The sequence below is a fragment of the Oryctolagus cuniculus genome, chromosome 4 (assembly GCF_051225735.1).
Source record: "Oryctolagus cuniculus isolate XC-2025 breed Fujian yellow rabbit chromosome 4, ASM5122573v1, whole genome shotgun sequence".
Taxonomy (NCBI): Eukaryota; Metazoa; Chordata; class Mammalia; order Lagomorpha; family Leporidae; genus Oryctolagus; species Oryctolagus cuniculus.
The window spans coordinates 123,543,076-123,563,904 of NC_142870.1; the positions used below are offsets into that span (position 1 = coordinate 123,543,076).

Consider the following 20,829-nt stretch of genomic DNA (forward strand, 5'->3'; position numbering starts at 1 on the left):
ATCACGATCCCTGCCCTGATAGAGAGAGGCAATATGGCAGCAACAAAAACACAACTCCACACCGTGAGCATTGTGGAATAGGCAGGGAAGGCCCCTCTGAGCAGAAATCAGATGATGAGTTTTCCTGGCCAAGAGGACAGTTTGCACAAAGGCCTTCAGGTCAAAAAAGGAAGAATACGGAAAAGCCTTAGTATATTAGTATATTAGGGCATTCTCCTCCAATTTCAAACGTACATCTAATAGAAAAAAAAGTAAGTAAGTACCTTCAATATGTGCATGTGATTTACTTATACGACATGCATGTGTTATCTTTACACACTTGCTTTGTCATTATAAAACATACTCAAATGAAATGAAAAATAAAGAAAAGTGGAGGTTCTGGGGCCAGCGCCATGGCACAGTGGGTTAATCCTCTGCCTGCGGTGCTAGCATCCCATATGGGCGCCGGGTTCTAGTCCTGGCTGCTCCTCTTCCCATCCAGCTCTCTGCTATGGCCTGGGAAGGCAGTGGAGGATGGCCCAAGTCCTTAGGCCCCTGCACCCGTGCGGGAGACCAGGAGAAGGCGCCTGACTCCTGGCTTCGGATTGGCACAGCTCCAGCCATTGCAGCCATTTGGGGAGTGAACCAATGGAAGGAAGACCTTTCACTCTGTCTCTCCCTTTCACTGTCTGTAACTCTACCTCTCAAATAAAAATAAATAAAATCTTTAAAAAAAAAAAAAGAAAAGAAAAAAAGAAGAAAAGTGGAGGTTCTAAAGTTTTCTTCTGCCTCCACCACAGTGGATGGGGAGACCCACCCAAGGGAGCAGGTTCCCCTTCCATGGCACCGGAAGGAGCACAAGGACCAGGAAGATCCAGGGAGCCCCAGGGAGCGTGAGGACTGAGGAGGGAGGCCCGGGACTGTTCCGCTGCCTGTGGCCCGTGGCGAGGAGCTGAGATCCCGATGGCGGAGTTCAGGAAGCCACGAGGAGCTGCGAGCAGCAGCAGCTGTCCAGGGTCTTAGTCCATCCAGGTGGCTGTAACAGAATACCATGAACCAGGTGGCTGGGGAACAACCAAAACTGATTTCTCACAGTTCTGGAGGTGAGGAAGTCCATGATGGAGGAGAGCCAGTGTGTGGAAGGGCCCCCTTTCTCATTCACACATGGTGCCTTCTCTCTGCGTCCTCACATGGCAGGAGGGGAAAAGGGGGTTGGGGGGTCCCTGGAGCCCTTTTCTAAAGGCAAGTAATCCCACTCGTGAGGGCTCTGCCCCCCAGGCCTAATCCTTTTCCAAGGATGCCACCTTCCAACACCTTTCTTTAGGGGTTAAGCTGTCAATATATGAATCTGGGGGATGGCTGTGGGGAGAATGAGCCTCCAGTCCCTTGCACCCAGCTTGTTTTCTTCTTTTTTTCATTATTTCATCTTTGTTGTGTAGGGGTTTTGCTTTGTTTTGTTTTCCTCTTTTCTTTACAGTCCTTCTGAAGTCAGAGTCTTGAGTTGCCCCATTAGGAGTCTCTGACCTACCATCTGATTAACTTTCTTCTTCATGTTCAAGGACAACCTCTTCATATTCAAGTGTCCAGCCATCCCTGGTTGATTGCACTTGCCTTGTAGCTTCTGGATCCTCAAACATCATCATAGCTCATCCTGTTTCTGCTGAAGCTGTACCAGTTGTGCATCTGTTCTTGGTGCAGTTACTCTGTCCTCTCAAAGCAGGCAGAATATTATCTGAAAAAAGGTTCTGGCAGACAACCATAGCAACGTTGGTACCCCTACGATTTTTTCATTATGCATCTCCTTCCTGAGAGAAACTCAAGGAGCACAGAGACCAGATGCCCATGCACAAAGTGCCCTATCTGAGTAGTGAAGTTTTACTCCACCACTGGGCTCTGAGCTAGAGATCTGATTTTCTCCAGCCATGATCATCAGTTCAGGGACTAAGATGAATTCCGCCAGGCTTGCATCTGTGCCTTTGGGGTCTGTGCTTGAGACGATGGAGGGTATAGAGGCAGGGCAGAAGGAAAGGTGTTCAATGCTGTACAGGAAGCATGGACACACAGGAGAAGCAGCTGGAGAAAGAGCCCGGGGCCGGGCAGGGGTGGGGAGACTGAAAGTTCTTTTCTGAGTGAAGACGATGGTAGAGCTGTGCTGTTTCCCTTCACCAGGCCCCTGTGCCTCTCCTCCCAGCCCCAACACGTGCACCGCGATTCCCGTCAGAAACAAAGGCACCAGCACACCCATCACAGCACTGGACAAGATCACAGGAGCCGCACAACAGCCCCGGGGGCCAGATGAGGTTAACCGAGGGTGCCCTTTTCAGACCTCACTATGACGATCGATAAGGCTCGCCATGCTAGGTAACGCTGGGGAGCGTTAGCTTAAGCACAAAATGAATTCTGATCCGGTGTCTGACTCTCACTGCTCCACCACAGCCGTGCAGTAGTTCACCTGGGAAGAGCGTGATTAACATCAGAGGAAAGCTTTGCAGGTGCAGAACCCTTGAGGGAAATGACACTGCCCTTTGAGACTGTCACAAGCCTGACTTTCCTTGATGCCTTAGGACCACTGAGCTGGGAACTCCAAATTCTGAACGTTGCCCCTAAGTACGATCTTCACCCTCATTTGGATCCATCTCTCTCCCTTAACAGCTGTACTTCAGGGCCTCCCCATTTAACAACTCTGTACACACAACTCATCATATTAAGTGGATACACCTGTTCTTGTAAACACATTGAACCTGAGTGACAGTTTTAGTCACTATGAAAAAACAGCCTTCTTTTCATTCTTATACATTGATCTGTTGTTACAGCCCTTGCTTTTAATGCTTTTACCCCTTTAGAAAACTATTACCCTTACCCTCAGCTAATTAATCCACACTAGGCACACCATCCACATACACACATACTTGGGATGTATGCATGTTTTTGAAACACTTCACCGGCATAGAAGTGTTTTCCCAGTTTAGCCGATATCCTGGTTTATCACCTGTATTGTAGTTCCCTTGTGATTCACAAGCCAGACTGTCCTATAATGAAGCATGTCGACTTTACTACTGTCGTGAGCATTCCTTCCCAGTCAGCCAGATGTTCTGCATCAGTCAAGGACAGTTTTGAAAAAAACGCATAACCTTCAGAACGCAGTTAACAAAATAACTGTATTCCTGCGGGAACCGAGGAATGCAAGCTCTCTGAAATGTCTCTTCTAATCCAACAGCGGTTTAGGTTCTTTTCTTGAATGATCAGTGCATGAGTAAAACCATTTTCTTTTTCCCTTGCTGCTTTCATGGATATTGTATGAAGGCCCGCAAACACTGAGTACTATTTTGTGCAACATGGACATGTAGTTGAGGGGACAGCATTGTGACATAGCAAGTTACGCCACTGCTTGTGACCCTGGCATCCCCTATCAAAGTGCAGGTTGAGTCCTGGTTCCTTTGCTTCCAATCCAGGTTTCTGCTAATGTGCCTGGGAAAGCAGTGGAGGATGGCCTAAGTACTTGGAACTCTGCAACCTACATTGAAGACCAGGTTGGAGTTCCTGCCTCTTGGCTTCACTCTGGAACAACCCTGGCTATTGCAGGCATTTAGGGAGTGAAACAGCAGATAAAAGATTTCTCTCTCTCTCTCTCTCTCTCTCTCTCTCTCTTTCCCTTCCCTTCCCTCCCCTCCCCTTCCCTCCCCTCCCCTCCCCTCTTCCCCTCTCCCCTCCCCTTCTCTTCCTCTCTCTCTCTCCCCTTCTCTTGTTCAAATAAATAAATAAATAAAATCATAAGAAAAGAAAAGGTAGTTGATAGGCGCTCGGGATCTGGTTTGAATCCTGCCTCCACTACTTACTTACCCACTGTTGAACGTCACTCCTCGGCACCTCATCGTCTTTACCCGTGAAGAGCAGAAATTAGTCTCACTTCCCAGGGATGTTACGAGATTTAAAAGACATGAAACGTAAAATGCTAGGGATGGTGACGGGCATGTAGCAAGAGCTCAGTACAGGGTAGCTGGTACCGCTGCTTGTGTGCTTCCTGTGCAAGACCTCGTAAATGAAATTAATGGGTGCCTTGGCCATGTTCCCATCACCTCTTAGGCATGTGTCGATAAAGTAGTCATCATGCTACTGACAGCTGGGCTTCAATGTCTTTGTGCTTTCCATGGGCCGTGGGGCAGGGTCTTCCTAGTCGTGTCTGTATCCCCATCCCCAGCCCACATCAACCTTGGCTGAGACAGAGCCACTCCTCGGTAAATATTCTGTGACTGTATGTTCTAAGTTAAGACAAAGGTTTCATCTTTTGAGAATGAGTTTTATTTATTTTTAACCCCCAGACTTGTCTGGGATCAGGCATATTATAAAATGGAACTGCTCAAGCTGAATTTAGATTTCCAAGTTATAAGCCGGGTCTCCCATATGGGTGCAGAGGTCCAAGGACTTGGGCCATCTTCTACTGCTTTCCCAGGCCATTGCAGAGAGTTGAATCGGAAGTGGAGCAGCCGGGACTCGAACCAGCACTCACATGGGATGATGGCACAGCAGGTGGCAGTCCTACCTGCTACGCCACAGTGCTGGCCCCAAGATCCATGGTTTTTATTGGCCCAACCTGTAGCCAAAAAGGGTAAGGAAAGTATTTTTTTTTTTTTTTTTTTGGACAGGCAGAGTTAGTGTGAGAGAGAGAGACAGAGAGAAAGTCTTCCTTTTCCATTGGTTCACCCCCCAAATGGCAGCTACAGCCAGCTGCGCCGATCTGAAGCCAGGAGACAGGTGCTTCCTCCTGGTCTCCCATGCAGGTGCAGGATGGCCCAAATGCTTGGGCCATCCTCCACTGCCTTCCCGGGCCACAGCAGAGAGCTGGACTGGAAGAGGAGTAACTGGGACTAGAACCCAGGTTGCCGGCACCACAGGCGAAGGATTAGCCTAGTGAGCCGCAGTGCCGGCCAGGAAAGTACTTTGTAAGTAAAGTGTTCTGGAACTACATTCTGAAGCCAATGGTAAAGATCTAAACAGGAAAACAAAATATTATGCTAATGATGTCTACACAGACACAGACAAGATTTCCTGCTTAGTGTATTTGTCCTATTATATCGCATATTGGCTAACACTGAGGAAATTAACAGCCTAAGCAAAGAGAGAAATTTAAGTGCCCGGTGAATGGCAAAATTCTAAAACACCAGATCTCTTGGTATAAACATCACAAAAGCCAAGTCATCGACAAACTGGAAAAGGAAGATAATTCTCCATCTAAGTCCTTTGTTTTCTAATCATACTAGCTAAAGGTAAGCTCTTTATTAATGATAAATTCCTTAAGAGTAGGTCCAAACACTTCCAATTATTCTACTTCCTCTCAGCACCTAATCTGACACTTTAGTGACAGTGAGACACCCAACACACCCCTGACCCGCACGTTCCCTGACACCCAACACACCCCAGACCTGCATGTTCCCTATGCACACCTGGGAGACTGACTCCCAGAGCCATGGAAGGACCTCAGAGATCTTCTCAGGCCTGGCTTTAGAAATGTCCAAAGGCACCAGTGGTTAAGTCGTGAAGCTCTGCTGGCTATGAGAAGGCTCTTTTTATTCTCCCTAACTAAGCTCACAAGCGGGATGGAGGTCCTTGTCTTAGGCTGCAATCCCTCTCACCCCTGGAAGAGCACGCTTCCTCCTCTCAAGTTTCTCAATCGCCTATGTATGTATAAATATAGCATCACTTGCAGCTAACATTCACCATGTCCTTAGAACACAGATGGCCCCGTCATTCACTGCAAAGAAGCAAATTCGTTGTTGAGCTTCCACTCATTCTCCTTGGCATGCCTGCCGAGGGAGCTCATCTATCCCTAGTCAAGACCTGAATTCCCAGTGTCTAGGTTCAGGGCCTCCTTGTGTGATGGAGGGACATACAGAGCTCTGCCAAAGCAGCACGAGACCAAACATGGGATCGCTGTCACCAGCAGTCAGGAGCGTTTAGCATCCATGCTATGTTTTTAAGGCTCTTGTTATCAATGAGTGACCCCTTCTCCCATTTTTAAACCACTTGCAGCAAATATATTTCCAAATCTGTGTGGCATATTGCATTCACAAAGCAAGAGGGGATAAACATGGTTGTTATACTATAAAACTGTTTCTCACAGTACAGTAACGTTTAACACTTCAAACATGTCAGATTTAAATGCCAGCTAGAAGACAAAAGCCAGGGGTGGGGGGAGGCTAGATATTTCTACTTCTGGCTAGAATATTTGGAGTAGATCCATTTTTTCAGTCACTAAATTAAGAGAATTCCTGACCTTTAAAAGTTGGCAAGAAATAGCCACCACTGTAACATTGGTACTGATTTGTCACTATTGACTCGGGGAGTTGTTCATTAACAGATTCCACTCTTTTGCCCACAATGAAAACATCATCAAAGTAAGGGTCTTTCTTTAAAAAAAAAAAAAAAAGCTATCTCTGGTAAATATCAGTCTATAGAAATTATCTGATGCCTCATTCTAAGGTCTGGTAATTCCTTCTACCAATAAACAGTCCTTCTTATAACTAACCTAAATCCTTCATGCTACACTGTCAGTGTCTTTCTTCATAGTCTGCCCAGAGTTGAGGGCAGCATTATTGTCACCACCTACCCCAGCCTCTCAGAGCTCTGTGCCTGCAGGAGGCCCTGGGAGAGCTTGTCAGAAATCCCAGGTCCTGGGGCCCCAGCAGGCCTTGTATATGGAACTTGCTGGGTGAGCTGTGATTCTGCATCTTTGATAAGTGCCCCTGGTAGTTCTGGGATAGGAGGTGCCACAACTGACTCTCACACTACACCATCAGAGAGGCCAAAGCCATTGGAAGCCAGCGGTGTTGGCTCGGATTCAATCCCCCACCACCAACGTGCACTGGGAACCCGAACAAGTGGGTTCACCTCACTGCAGCTCAGTCTCTTCATCTGCGAGCTGAGAATGAGCTCACCTCCCTCCTAGCACTGTTAGGAAGGCAAAGTGGGATGATGCAATAAGCTACAGAGCACCTGGCCCAGCGAAAGGGCCCTAGAAACAGCAGCCATAAGATGATTACTTCATAAGCCTCAAGGTTGCAGGTGAACCACCTGCTTAGTCTCCTCTTTTCTGGATGTAGATGTCTTTGTGGCTCTACTCTGAATTTTTTTTCACCTCTTTAGTACAACTGAGTGCTATGGTCTGTTTCTGATCAGGGCCTGGGCACCTCATTATTCTCCTGTGTGCACATCTATGCCTTAAGTAGGCACACCTCATTGCACCCTGTCACCTCGGCATCTCATTATAGTGCTGCATGGGGCCACCTTGTTAGTTCCCATCCCATCACCCTTTTTTCTGTTCCTCCTTTCAGTCCTCACATCTTCTTATGCCCATGTCTTTATGCAGAGTATGAAATCCTCCTTTTCATGCTTGTCAGTATTCCCTGCTTTCTGCACAGCTCAATAACCCCTCCATCTGTAGACTTTGTGATGCCATCCCACGTTGATCTCCTCCATCCTCGTCTTGCTCATGTTATGAGCTCCTCCATTTGTGCACGGGGCTGCATCCTTTCATTTTGCTTCTTCTCACAACCTGCCCTTTCCACCCTCGCAGTTTAGTGCTCCCATTTATAAATCTCAGCAGAGCCCCCTCAGTGCCTGCATCAGGACACCTAGCCACTGATACATCTCATTGTTCATGCACATTTCTATGAGCTTCTCTATTTGTAGGACTCATTACGACCCCATCAAGCATGTGCACATCACTACTCCCTCTGAAACGTCCCCCTTGCATTACATCCTTCTGTGTTTGCATCCCATTACATCCCGTGCTCCCAGGTTTGACAGCAGACTAACAAAAACAGACAGATAAGTACAGTCCTGGGTTTCAGAAAACTAAATATGCTTCCCAGGCACCAGGCATCACCAACGTTTCTTAAATAAGCCATTCATTTCAGAGCAATTTAAATACATGTGTCTAGCTAAGAGACAAAAAGAAAGAAGAAAAAAGCCCAACTACATTTATTGTGCATGTGAAGGAGCTTCTTACCTTGGTTTATTCAAATCATCATCATTATCACTACTTCTGTCATTTCTCTACAGTTTACAAAGTGCTGTGGTTATCCATGAATTAGTTGTAGCAACAACCTGCTGAATGAGTCAGCTCAGGGATCAGAGTCATTTTTCGATTTAAAAAGTGCATTTGAAGCAGAGGAAAACTAAGATATTTTTCCAGAAACTGTTAGAGAATGACAGCAGCAGGACTGAAACTCTGATCTTCTGAAGCCAAATGCATACTCTTTCCACCATGCCACTCGGCAGGGGAACAATATCATTTCTAAGTATCACCTCTGTCATTTAGTCCATTCCATAATTCTTCCCTGAGATAGAACTTGGTGCCAGCATGCTTCAAGTTGATTTTGATTAAGAAAAAAAAAAAACATATTTCAGGCACTTTGTATGTCATGCCTGTACCCAAGTTTGAAGAGCTAGATTAAGAGGAACTTTTACACAGAGCCCTGTGGGAAGAATCAGTGCAAATATCAGGAGAAAGAGGTAGCCCTTGGACGGTTGTCATCATGGAGGCCAGTATGACATCCATAACTCAGGGCACTCTTCAGGGGACTTGAGCAGGACCAACAAGCCACACACATACAGAACATTTCTTTCACACAGATTCAAACCCCTGCCAGTCTCTTTTGCCCCAATGAACTGTGTTCTCTGTCTTATTTTTATTAAATTATGAAATAGCTAATAAACAGAGAAGTACAGAAGTACGACACCCATTCCCACCACATGATAGGAGAGATGTTTACATTTCTTCCCTATCTGCTTCAAATATCTCCCTTTACTCAAAGAAACATTGCAACTACTCTCCTGAGGCTGATGTCTTCAATTTCCAGGAATGTTTCTACACTACTGCTTTAAAATTTCACTTTTGTGTTATCATCTTGCAATTACCTCTTGGGCTTATATATGTGCTTCCTGCATTTAGTGTTATGATATTTCAATGTATCTATTTATACATGTGGAGCTAGCTCATTTATTTTGGCATCTATAAAATTTTCTATTGTGTAAACAGACCACAGTTTAGTTTATCCATTTCTCCACTGAGTAAGAGTTAACTTACTTAGCACATCTGCCCCAGCCACTATTATTTCAGTAATGTTTAGCTGTCTGCTCTATCTATTGAATGATTAAATGGAGATGTCAAAAATGCCAACATCATAGGAAGTGATGCTTTCTAAGTCCTTGATAAAGTCAGTTTTGTCCCTCCTGTAACTACTCCAAGTAAGCACATCAACAAAAATGATAGCTCTTAAAATAAAACTAGATCCTGGCCATGCATTTGTAAGTTAAAATAATTATACATAAAAATGGCGATCTCATCTGGCACAACCTGGAATGCTTCTCAACAGCAAAAGGCAATGAAAATGGAGGGAAAAACAATACTTTCTACAGAGATGTGGTTTATTTTCCCCACAGTTAAGAAGCAATAATTTAAGAAGCCACTAGAAACTGTAGGAAGACCCTGATGAACTCAACCCCTTTTGCTGATGGTCACGATAACGTGGCCTATTTCAGACATGAGAAAGAATCTTGGACAGTAATCCTTCCAGAAAATTCAGAGAGGCCTCCCATTGTGAAGTGGAAAAAGAAATCTTTATGCTTTGCTTGTGGGAATGTAAATCAGATAGCCAATTTGGCAGAACCTTGTGAAGTATAGGGCATGCACAATGTTGAATTTCTAATAGCTCATGCAAACAAGGTTTCTGGAGCACAGTAGATCACTGTTTATTCATAGCAAATTACCTTCCAGGTCCCTTTTGCCTTTGTTGTTAGCCCTGGGACAACACAATGAGAACCAGGGGCCATCCTACTTATATCAGGGTCCACGCTGCATAGGCAAGGAGCCCTGAAAATATGAATGTGGGTTTTTACACCGGGAAGGGACAGCTATCCCAGCCCTTGCCTCCTGAAAGAAGAGGGGAAGAATCTTTGCTTCTTGGTAAGGGGTCTGGTTTCTTATTTTATGTTTTGGAGTGGAAATCACTCTCCACATGGAAGACAACTCTCCAACTTGACAACCATGGGTGTCTCCAAGATCCTCCATCTCATCCCCACCTTGAGATCTAAGCACAAACCTCCAGGAAAATAATGTCTCTAGATATGGTCTTTCACTTTCTAATTACTCACAAATGCTCTTCTAAAGCTTGCTCTTTTAGCTCAGCTTCCCAAGTCTTAGTAAAATTTATTCAGAAAACTGCAACTTTGCAGAGACACAAAAATATTTTCTCTACGGTCCTATACCAATATTCTACAACTCAGCAATTCCACATTTTAGAAAGATTTATTTATTTGGAATGCAGAACATCAAAGAGAAAGAGGGATGCACACACACGGGGTGGCGGGTGGGAGAGGGAGAGAGAGAGAGAGACTGACTCTTCCATTTGCTGGTTAACTCCCCAAATGTCAGCACTGAGCCAGGCTGAAGCTAGGAGTCAGGAATTCCATCCTGGTGTCCCACATGGCTGTAGGGGCCCAAGTACTGGATCCATCTTCTGCTGCCTTCTCAGACACATTAACAGGCAGCTGCATCAGAAGAGGAGCAGCCAGGACTCCAACTGGCACTCCAATATGGGATGCAGCAGCTTAACGTGCTGTGTCACTACACTGACCCTAGAAATTCTACTCTTAATGATTATTACAGAAATATTCATGTTCCCAGACACAGGGGACATTTATGAGGATACTGTTGCATGGTTACTGTAAATACATTCTTGGTGCCCACCACTAGATGAAATGTGGTAATATTGCTGCATACTCCCCAAGAACATTGCTCTCTTCCAAGACTTCAATCCAATCCAAAAAATGAATATTCATATGAGGGGACAACAACAAGCTTGTGGAAAATTGAATTAAAAGGTAAACATTTTTTTAAATTTAACTTCATTTTATCAATATAAGTTTCATCAAGTCCAAGACATTTGTAAGCAATGATACCTGCCATTCAGTCCATCCCTAAAGAACTGAGAATCCTGGGAGTTTAATCATGGCAGTGTTTACTTTTTTACACCCTTAAGAGAAGAAAATTAGTGATTTTCAAAGATATTTTTAACATTTTTAAAATTTTATTTGAAAAGCAGATTGACAGAGAGAAGGAAAGACAGAGAAAGCGATTTCCTTCCATTGGTTCACTCCCCAAAATGGCAGCAATGGCCATGGCTGGGCCAGGACAAACCAGGAGCCTAGAACCCCATCCAGGTTTCCCACATGGAGGCAGAGATCTAAGTACTTCAGTCATCTTACACTACTTCCCCAGGGAGCTGTATCATAAATGGAGCAGCTGGGACTCAAACCTGTTCTTTAATATGGGATGCCAGCTTTGCAAGAAGTGGCTTAACCCACTGCACCACATCACTGGCTCCTGAAGATTCTTTATTTAAAGATTAGGAAACAAAAAGAAGTTCCAAGCAGCCTCATCAGAACTGTAAGTTGGATGTCTAATGATTTCCCACTGAATTTCTCACAAGTTGTCTTTATTTGATAAAGAGTTCCACAGCATTATAGTGGTGGAGAAGGACTCCCTGGAAACACTTGCTTGGGCATTTTTCTGCTAAGACTTTGGCTAACTTTCTCAAAACACTCTCATAATAAGTCGACGTTAACATTCTTCAGCCCTCCAAAAAGGCAACAAGAAATATGCCTTGAACATCTCAAAAAACTGTTGCCATGACCTTTGCCCTTTCCCAGCCCACTTTTGCTTTGTTTGATTGGACCACTTAGACTTCTTGGTAGCCGGTACTTTGATTATGCTTTGTCTTTAGGATCATGCCTGGCAAAGCCATGTTTCCTCTTATAATTCTTGGAAGAAACACTTCAAGATCTCACTTATTTAATGTCCATTGAAAGCTCTACTCTCATCTGCAGCTGATCTACAGTTTTGGCACCCAGGAAGTAGAAAGTTTGCTCCAGTTTAATTTTGCAGTCAGAATTGTGTACACTGAACCAGAGGCGATATCTATGGTCTTGGCTACTGTATCTATTGTTAGTCATCAGTCTTCCTTCTTCCCTTGCAAATTCATGTGGATGGTTTGCTGTTTCATGCTTCATCTTCAACCTCATCTTTTCCTTTCTTAAAATGAGTCATCCATTTGTAAACTGCTGATTTCTTTGGGATATTGTCCCCATAAATGTTTTATAAGGCATCAATGATTTTGCCATTCTTCAACAAAAACTTCACCATAAATTTGGTGCTTTGTCTTGCTTCAATTTTAGCAGAATTCATGTTGCTCTGACAGGGGCTCTTTTCAAACTGATGTCTTATCCTTTTTAGTGCCTCAAACTAGGTTATGTTCAAACATATTATATAACAAGTTGGTATGAGTTTGTTTTGCTGCAAAAAAAATTGAAATCAATGCATAGCTTTTTCTTACTAAGCATTTGCATGAATTTTTGGAAGATCTGGATATATGTAAGCTGGAGAGCAGCGTGCCAATGAGAATGAAATCAGGGATGAAAGAAAAAAAAAAGAAAACAAGAGAAAGACCTTGCCCCCAACAAGATAACCTATATAGCTGAGTATGGGTTTGTCTGTTTGAGCATGTTTTTGTTACTATCTGATACCCAAAGGAAGAGAAAGGAAGCACCTCCAATGAGTGCTCTCCAAATGAGTACCTCCTGTGGTCCAGTGCCATATAGTAGACACTCAATGCATGTTTGTTAAATGTAGATGGTGATTATCAATGAAAAAAAATCACTGCAAGTTCTTGCTTTCCAATTGAAAGAAGAGCATGTCAATGCTGGCTTACATGCTGAAAGTTCTAGCAATTATACTTTAATTCTGACACCATTGTAAATATGTTTAAGTTTTCTGGACACTTTGAACATTGGTAGTCTTTTACCCTTTTTTCTACTTTGATAAAAATATTTTGCTGGCTTTAGTTGGCTGAAATTTAGAAGAAACAGGATTTGTAAAGAAGTTACTTGTGGGTTCATCAACATTTATAAAGCTTGTTATATAGCCTCACCCAATTTGCTACCTTTATTTACTACTCAACCAATACTTTTCCATGAGCTTTTCCATAAACTGCCTTACTTAAATTCTTATCATCTGAACTGCCAGCATTCTGTATTCGGATTGTTTTTCATTATCCTTAGCTGAGCATAAAAATTTGACTTTCTGAGCCAAATCAAATATTTTATTGTATTTATTAGTCCTTAAATTAAAATGTTATTCAGAATTTCTCTTTGAAATGAATCAAGTGATTTCTTCCAACCACTAAGAGCCAGAGCCATAGTCAGAATTGCCATGAATTCCAAGAAAGAATGTCCCAACTTACAAGCCTCAAAGAGCAAACAGCTAAGCCTGTTTAATAATCTATTGTGATTTTGAGAAGTTTGCCACATTGATGTCATACATTCATAAGTATCTGGAGTCCCCTTATGAATTTGGAATAGAAAAATGAGAGCCAATGACATATAGCACATGTGTGCCATCCACATTAAAGAGTGAAACACACTATGAGTTCTTCCATGCTGGCTCCCTTGCTGCTTCTGCTTAGTGTCTGTCTCCCACCTGTTGCCTACCTCCCTCCCCACACACCATACCTTTTGCCAAGTTTCAAATTAGGCCCAACCAGTTCAGTATTCACACTTCATCACTTTCTTCCATATTGCACAATTTGGAATAATAACATTTCTGATTTTTAAGAATGGAAATTTCATTCTTGCAACTATTTATGCTGCTATATGTAATGTAACGTATTGCAGGAAAGTGTAAACATATTCACATGGAGATTAACAAATTCCTCAGACCCAAGTTTATGGACACAGATCAGCCATCCCCACATCTGTTCCCAAGGGTGTAGGATTAATTTTCCAGTTCATGCATCCATAATGACTTGGGAGCTTATTTAAAAATGGAGTGACTCAGCCTGACCGCAGACTTGGGTCAGGCATCCAGAGGTGATACCTGTATCTGACAGTTGCAACAAGTCTGCCAGGCATTCCCAATGCCAATACCCACTGAGGACTGATGATCTGGAAAACCTGAACACAAGCAGTCAGCGTGCCGTACTGACAGATTCAGACAAACATCATGCCTCAATTACTAGCATTTTATTCTTAAAACTTATGTAACAAAATTAAAATAAATTCCTGTAATATGCATCAAATTGTAGGTAAGCTTTTTATTTTTTAGATTTTATTTATTTATTTGAGAGGTAGAACCACAGAGAGAGAGGGGGAGAGACAAAGAGAAAGGCTCTCCATCCTCTGGTTCACTCCCCAAATGGCCACAACAGCTAGAGCCAGACCTATCCAAAGTCAGGAGCCAGAGCTTCTTCAGCGTCTCCCATGTGGGTGCAGGGACCCAAGCACTTGAGCCATCTCCCACTGTTTTGCTAGGCCACAAGCAGAGAGTTGGATTGGAGGAGGAGCAGCTGGGACATAAACTGGTGCCCAAATAAGATGACAGCACCACAGGTGGAGGCTCAGCCCACTACACCACAGCTCCAGCCCCAGTAGGTATACTTTTAAAAAATAAGTCTGCTCTGAAGAGGTTTAGTGGTCATAGTTGAACAGACATGAAAATTGAAAACCCAAATGTTACTGTTATAAATTAGAGATAGGATCTATGTACCTCAATTAGTAAAAAATTATAACAATTCATTGACCATCTACGAGCAAAGTGATACATTATTTTCAAATTTAAAATTTATTCATTTGAAAAGCAGAAAGAAAAAGTAAGAGAGAGATCGATCTGGTGGTTCACCTGGTAGGCTCTGTTGAAGCTAGGAGCCTGAAACGCAATCCAGGTCTTCCGCATGGGTTACAGGCACTCGGGTACTTGAGCCATCACCTGCTGGCTCCCAGGCTCATCTTAGCAGGAGGCTGCCTTGGAAAGTGGGGTCATGGCTTGAACCCAGTCATTCAGATACGGGATGTCGGTGTCCCAAGCTATGGCTTAACTGCTGGGCTAAACACCTGCCCCGAAGTGCTATACTGTTTTTAAAAGTTACAAAATAATACAGACGTCATTCTTCATGCAAGGAGCTTTAGTCTAGTCCAGAGTCATAGCAGAAGAAGCCTAACACAATCACAGCACTCCCAATGAAGGTGTGCTCCGATCTCCCTCTGTGAACAGCCCAACAAACCACCTTCTCACATCCCTGGAATGAAGACTCTATCTCGTTCATCTCTTCCTCCACAGCTGAGTTCTGTGAATCAAATTCAATAGTAACAGTTTCCATAAGTTCTAAGACATGAAAAATAAAATTACTTCTTTTCAAGTCACTTTTGCTAGCTTATTTATTCAGCACAGCAACATTTCTTACAAGACACTCTACCGGCATATAAGGATGAATTGTTGATTATAATTCACAAATAAGTTTATATCCTACCCTGGACTCCATATCAGTAGAAAAACCTATATAGTCATGAAGTCCTTATTATTATGTGAAGACATTGAGGAGTTTTAAAATGTCTTGTTTACATTTCTTAAAACATATTGGAAATGTGTGCCTAGAGTTGATTGCATCAACAACAGGCACACAGAGCACATGAGGCAATCCTGTGTTTTTGTATCTGTGCACAAATAGCTTTAGGACATAATTTGAATGTGCCAGAACCCAAAGTTCTTCCAGATGTATGCTTTCACTGATTTCTGGAAAATTGCTTCACAATACCCTCTTGCAGTCCATAGACCATGTTGTAAGATCCAGAGGCCACTATGCACTTTCACAGAATCCATTGTGTTGACTCATGCTGTCATTTGTCAGCAAAATAATGTTGTAAATATCCTCACATCTTTCCAGGCTGCCTGGCTTATTTTTCCCCTAAGAGGCTTAGCAAGAGACTTTTTATATAGTTTCCCAAATTTCTACTCCCTCTTTTTTTCTAAAGTGGGAAAAACACTCATTTAGTCAACTGTTTAAAAAGATCTTGTCTCTGGTGACTGAATTTATTGGAATTAAATGATACTCATCACAAAACTCCTTCTTGGTGTATGCTTACTATGATTATATATATATTTAAGCCATCAGAAATAATTTGAACGTCTATATTCTTTAAGCATGACTGAGGCCTGTTTTGGAGCAGACCCAGGAGAAGGTGACTCTCCTAAACAGAATCATCATCTTCATTGAGAGCTGGCCAACAGGGCGTCACTTTCCCTTCTTCTTCCTGGCACAATCCTAGTATTAGTTTTCAACGCTGCATATACGTTTTCATAAACCTGGCAACTTAAAACCACGTGTGTGTCACAGCCCAGCTTCAGAGTCAGAACTCCAGCTGTGACTTAGCGGAGTCCTCTGCTCAGTTTCCCAGAGCTGCAGTCAAGGTACTGACTGGGCTGTGCTCTCACCCAGAGGTTCTTATGAGAACCTGGAATCAGACTCATTCAGGTTGTTGGCAGAAATCATTAATTTGCAGTTTTAGGACTGAATACCTTGACCTCTTACTGGCTACCAGCTGAAGGCTGCCTTTAGATCCCATAGTCTCCTGCAGTCCTGATATGGCAGATCGTCTACTCAAGGCCAGGACAGTCTCCCTACATATCAGCTAGTGAGATTGGCCTTATACATGTGTGCACGTATGTGTGCATGCATGCCTGTGTAATAACCATGGGATTAATAGCCCATCTCCTTTGACATGCTCTTAGAAGCAAGCCATAGGTCCCCCTACTCCCAAGGGAGAAGATCATATATATATATATATATATATATATATATATACACACACACACACATGAACAACAGGAGGTGGAAATTTTGGGGAGGCTACCCTGGGCTCTATCTGCCACAATTTCATGACAACTAAAATACCAAAGTAGTGATGTACAGATGAATATAAATTATTTCATCCCTCCCTGGAATCTCACTGTCTTAAAAAAAACTTGTAATTGAACATATCAACTTTCATTTTCTTCTCTTTAAACAAAATAGTGACTACAAAGTAATTTTTGAACAAGACTTGGGGAAAATAAAAAACCCAGAAGATCAGTAGGAAAGAGAAATAATGAGCCCAAGAACATTTAAGAGGTCAAAATTTCAAAAAGTGAGGTATCACTGGTTGTTCTTGTTTTGTGATTTATTTTGCTTTGATTTTTCACAAATATTTGAAACTGTGTGTCTTCATCTGTCTCTCTACTCGAAGTTGCTGCCACCTTCAATAATTTGTAGAACTACCATCTATTTTCTTCACTCAGTTCCTTTTGCATAACACCTGAATTCTCTGAAGAGGTAAGCCTACTTTTGGCTTCAGAACTTGAACACTGGGGTGTAGCCTTCCATCTGTCTTAAACTTTTTAAGTAATTTTTCGCCAAGACAAATGCAGAATATATGCATCAACCTGGGACATTTCTGGTCTCAGAGCAGGAAAAATAAAGGAACCTGTAAGTATTATTTTAAGTACTTTGTTTGCTAGTAGTGTTAGTGGCAAATGAAAAATTTATTCTTAATTGTGTGGGAGACAGAGAAGTGATCTGCATGCCAATGGCCATGTACAGACTTCAGAGACCTAACAGTTTTGAAACTGATATTTATGAACATCTGCTTTTTCCCCATAAATTTTAATATGGACTTCATCCTTTGAAACCTACAAAACTCCCAGGTGCTTCTTCTTTATCTTGGGGAATATGCTTTTTTTAAGTCTCTTTTTTTTCCATGAACACATTTGAAATCACTTTTGTTAAAACAACATTCCTGTGTATACAGTTCCTACTGGAATGCCTGTAATATGTCATTAAATGTTAGCAATACAAAGTGCTGTATTCAGCGTTTTGGGTCTCCAAATGTCCAATTTCAGAACACAAACCATAATAGCCTTAGTAGAACATACTGAAAAGTACTCATTCCCAGGTCCAGTTTATGCCTTTCCCTATTCACAAATAGTTACGTGATGCTTGCTGTGTGTTAGGCACTTCCCAGGGCTACGGTGACAGCAGCCAACACAGAACAACACAGAATCCCTGCCCTCATTGTGTTTATGTTCCTGTGAGCGTAAATGCTCTCTAAATTGAATTCCCTTTAAATTTTCACTATAATCTTTCATATAGTTCATTGGGAATATGCCCTGCACCTGCAAATCAATGATAAATCCATTGGTGATACCAGGCTAGACTGGAATAAAACTGTGAACAAAGTAGACTTGTGTCTGCTCTCAAGGAGTTTGTGGTCCAGCACATATCTCACCTCCATCAAGAAAGGAAGAGCTGGGAGCCAGAAGCATTGGGGTAGGATCTGGGTAGCCAATTGGCTGTTGTCTACTTATATCTCTCATGAGCAGTGCAAACAGTATCTACCCCTTTCAGCTCTTGGAAATAGCAAGAGCTGCTAATGTAGGTAGAGAAGGTAAGAGTGTGTGGGCCAGAATAAAGGAAGTAACATCACAGCTCAGTAGAGGACAAACATGGAAGTCGCTTGGCTCCATGCAAGGGTAGCAAGGACATGGAATTTCCTTTATGAAGAGCAACCTTTTAACAATGCCATTCTGACCACCCTATAACAAAGGATACAAGTTATTTACATAATAGGAAAGCCTCAGGAGGACAGTGGAGCTATTTGATTTGGTTAGGCTAATCATTTTCCATCCATTTACAGTCTAATGGAACCTCTCTCCTCTGCCTCTGAGACAGGAGCGCATTGGCAGGGCACCACAGGTTAGCTAAGATGTGGGCAGTCTTCTTGGTGTGTCAATCCTATTCAGCCATTTGGAAGAGAAAAGTTAACAAATTTATTGATAAGTAATTTAAGACATTAGTTTCCATTAAGACCAATATAGCTATATTATGGAATAGAAAGCAAAATTTGTATACAATTTTAAGATAAAGCATCAAGACTAAAATCATGCTGGAGCCAATGGCTAAGGGATTAAACCTGACCTGTTTTCCATCAGCCCCTCAAAAGCCAACTTAATGAAAATAATATTTTGATATGAATATTTGGTTCTTAATTTTATAAAAATGTAAGTAAAATACAAATCTCCCAGCAGCATTTCCTTCAGCCACACTGAGGCCCAGGATATGTCTTCTTAGATATTCTGGAGCTGTTGCCAAATGCAAGAACATCCTGGGCTACTTTGAGCTGACACCTGCCCCTGGCCCTCTGCGTCGGGGGCCTGTGCTCTCTCTGTGTTTGAGTACTCCCCAGAGAGAGTTTGAACTGATTGCTCTTTTCCAAAGTTGGCCAAGAGAAGTTTTTTTCAATACTCCCTCTTGGTCCTCAGCACTGAATCTGAGCATTGGCCTTCCTCATGCCACATTCTCCTTTGCCTAGTCTCAAAATGCTGTGGAGCAGGTGGAGCAGCTCATGTTCTTTGTGCTGTGTGTTCCTGAAACAGGATCTGGACCAGGTACAGCTCCATCTGGAAGAAGTGAGGTTCTTTGATGTGTTTGCCTTCAGCGAAACAGCAGGAGCATGGCAATGCTTCATGTGCAACAACCCTGAGAAAGCAACCGGTGAGAGACCCCCACTTGCTGCTGGGAACCATTTGTGCCCCATGGGTTTACAGGCATCTATGAGTCTCACTGCTCGGGTTGACCTTCCTCTTGCCTTAATGTTCCAAGGTGCAACAATGCATAGAGTTTTTCCTCATCTCCTCTGCTTTATGCTGAGAAAGGTATATCAACCAAAGAGGTGGTATTGGAAGAGAGAGAAACATAGAACCAGAAATGAATATGAAGAAAACAGGACCAGTCATTTTGCCCTGAAAAGCTTTTTGCATTGCATGCAAATGACACCAAGGGTTAGCCAATAAACAAGCATTAGGAGATGTTCCAGAGCCTAGAAGAAACGAGACCACACTGAATGAGTGAGAGAGCACACAGACAATATTAGCTCACAGTTATCCTCTGCACTGGCACTTGATGATGGAACTGTGTAAACAGTGGCACATTTAAAGAATAAGGAATGACTTGAGGAATAATCTCATGAGCAGCTCTTCACCCTTACCCTTCTTTTCTGCTGCCCAAGGAATCCGGTCCACGGAGCCTTCCAAACAACAATCGCTGTTACTGAGTGGGCGCCAAGCCCTGTGCTGAACCCGTCCACTACCTTGTCTGATGTAATCAACCCTGAAGTAATCTAAAGCAGGACTGATACTATCTCTGTTCTACTGGTGGAGAAACTGAGGCACAGAGAGATTTGGTGACTGCCCAATGGCACACAGGATTGAAACCAAATCTGACTCGAGAACCCATGCTATTCACCATCTTTGCCATTCTGCCTCTTCATTACACTTGACCCAATCCTACCAGTAGAGCTAGGTTGAAACTAAGCCTCTATCCAAGAATATTGCCTTACTAATTTGCTGCTTGAGAGGACAGAGTTCTCGATGCTGGTGCTGCCCAAGAACTGTGTTCAGGCCTAGGGAGAGCAGTGTGAAGCCCTGTTGAACACAAAGACTTTGTAGATGAGCCATCCCCCTGGAAAGCCATTCATGCAGCACCTCTACCCAGTCTTTTACTTTGGGGATTTGATGCATCTTAAAGATTACCCATTGCGGCAAGTCTGTCCTCTGTTAGCTGCCAAGATGTGGAGGCTGAATGGAAGAAGTGTGTTGATTTAGCCAGATGGATGTATGAGGGCCTCGCAGAGAGGCATCAATTAAAATGCATTACCCCACGGAAAAGGTATGGCTGCAAGAAGCCGGCAGTTAAAGACACCAGCCTTCAGGAGGCACAGATTGCTGGCTGATTATAGATTCTGCACTGAGTCACTGCCAGAGTGAACACCCCAACTTTTAAAAAGTTAACTTAAGCAAATATGGAATTAGGGGATTGAATGTCTCCTTTCTAATTACACCTGATTTCACAGAGGAAAAAGAGCATAAAAGAAACTTTATTTAAGAGCATAGTGAAACAAGGTACTTATCTTAGGTGGTTCTGAGAGGTC

General features: G+C 42.9%; 1 protein-coding gene across 2 annotated transcripts in view; it reads left to right on the forward strand.

The window, feature by feature from the left end:
- The window catches only part of VEPH1 (ventricular zone expressed PH domain containing 1), a 256,104-nt gene that overhangs the window by 218,167 nt on the left and 17,108 nt on the right, over positions 1 to 20,829 (forward strand). For both annotated transcript variants that reach the window (XM_008266390.5, XM_002716326.6), the window contains exon 12: positions 19,277 to 19,394. In XM_008266390.5, coding sequence (XP_008264612.3) covers positions 19,277 to 19,394 — 118 coding nt within the window. The remainder of the gene's footprint in view (positions 1 to 19,276; positions 19,395 to 20,829) is intronic.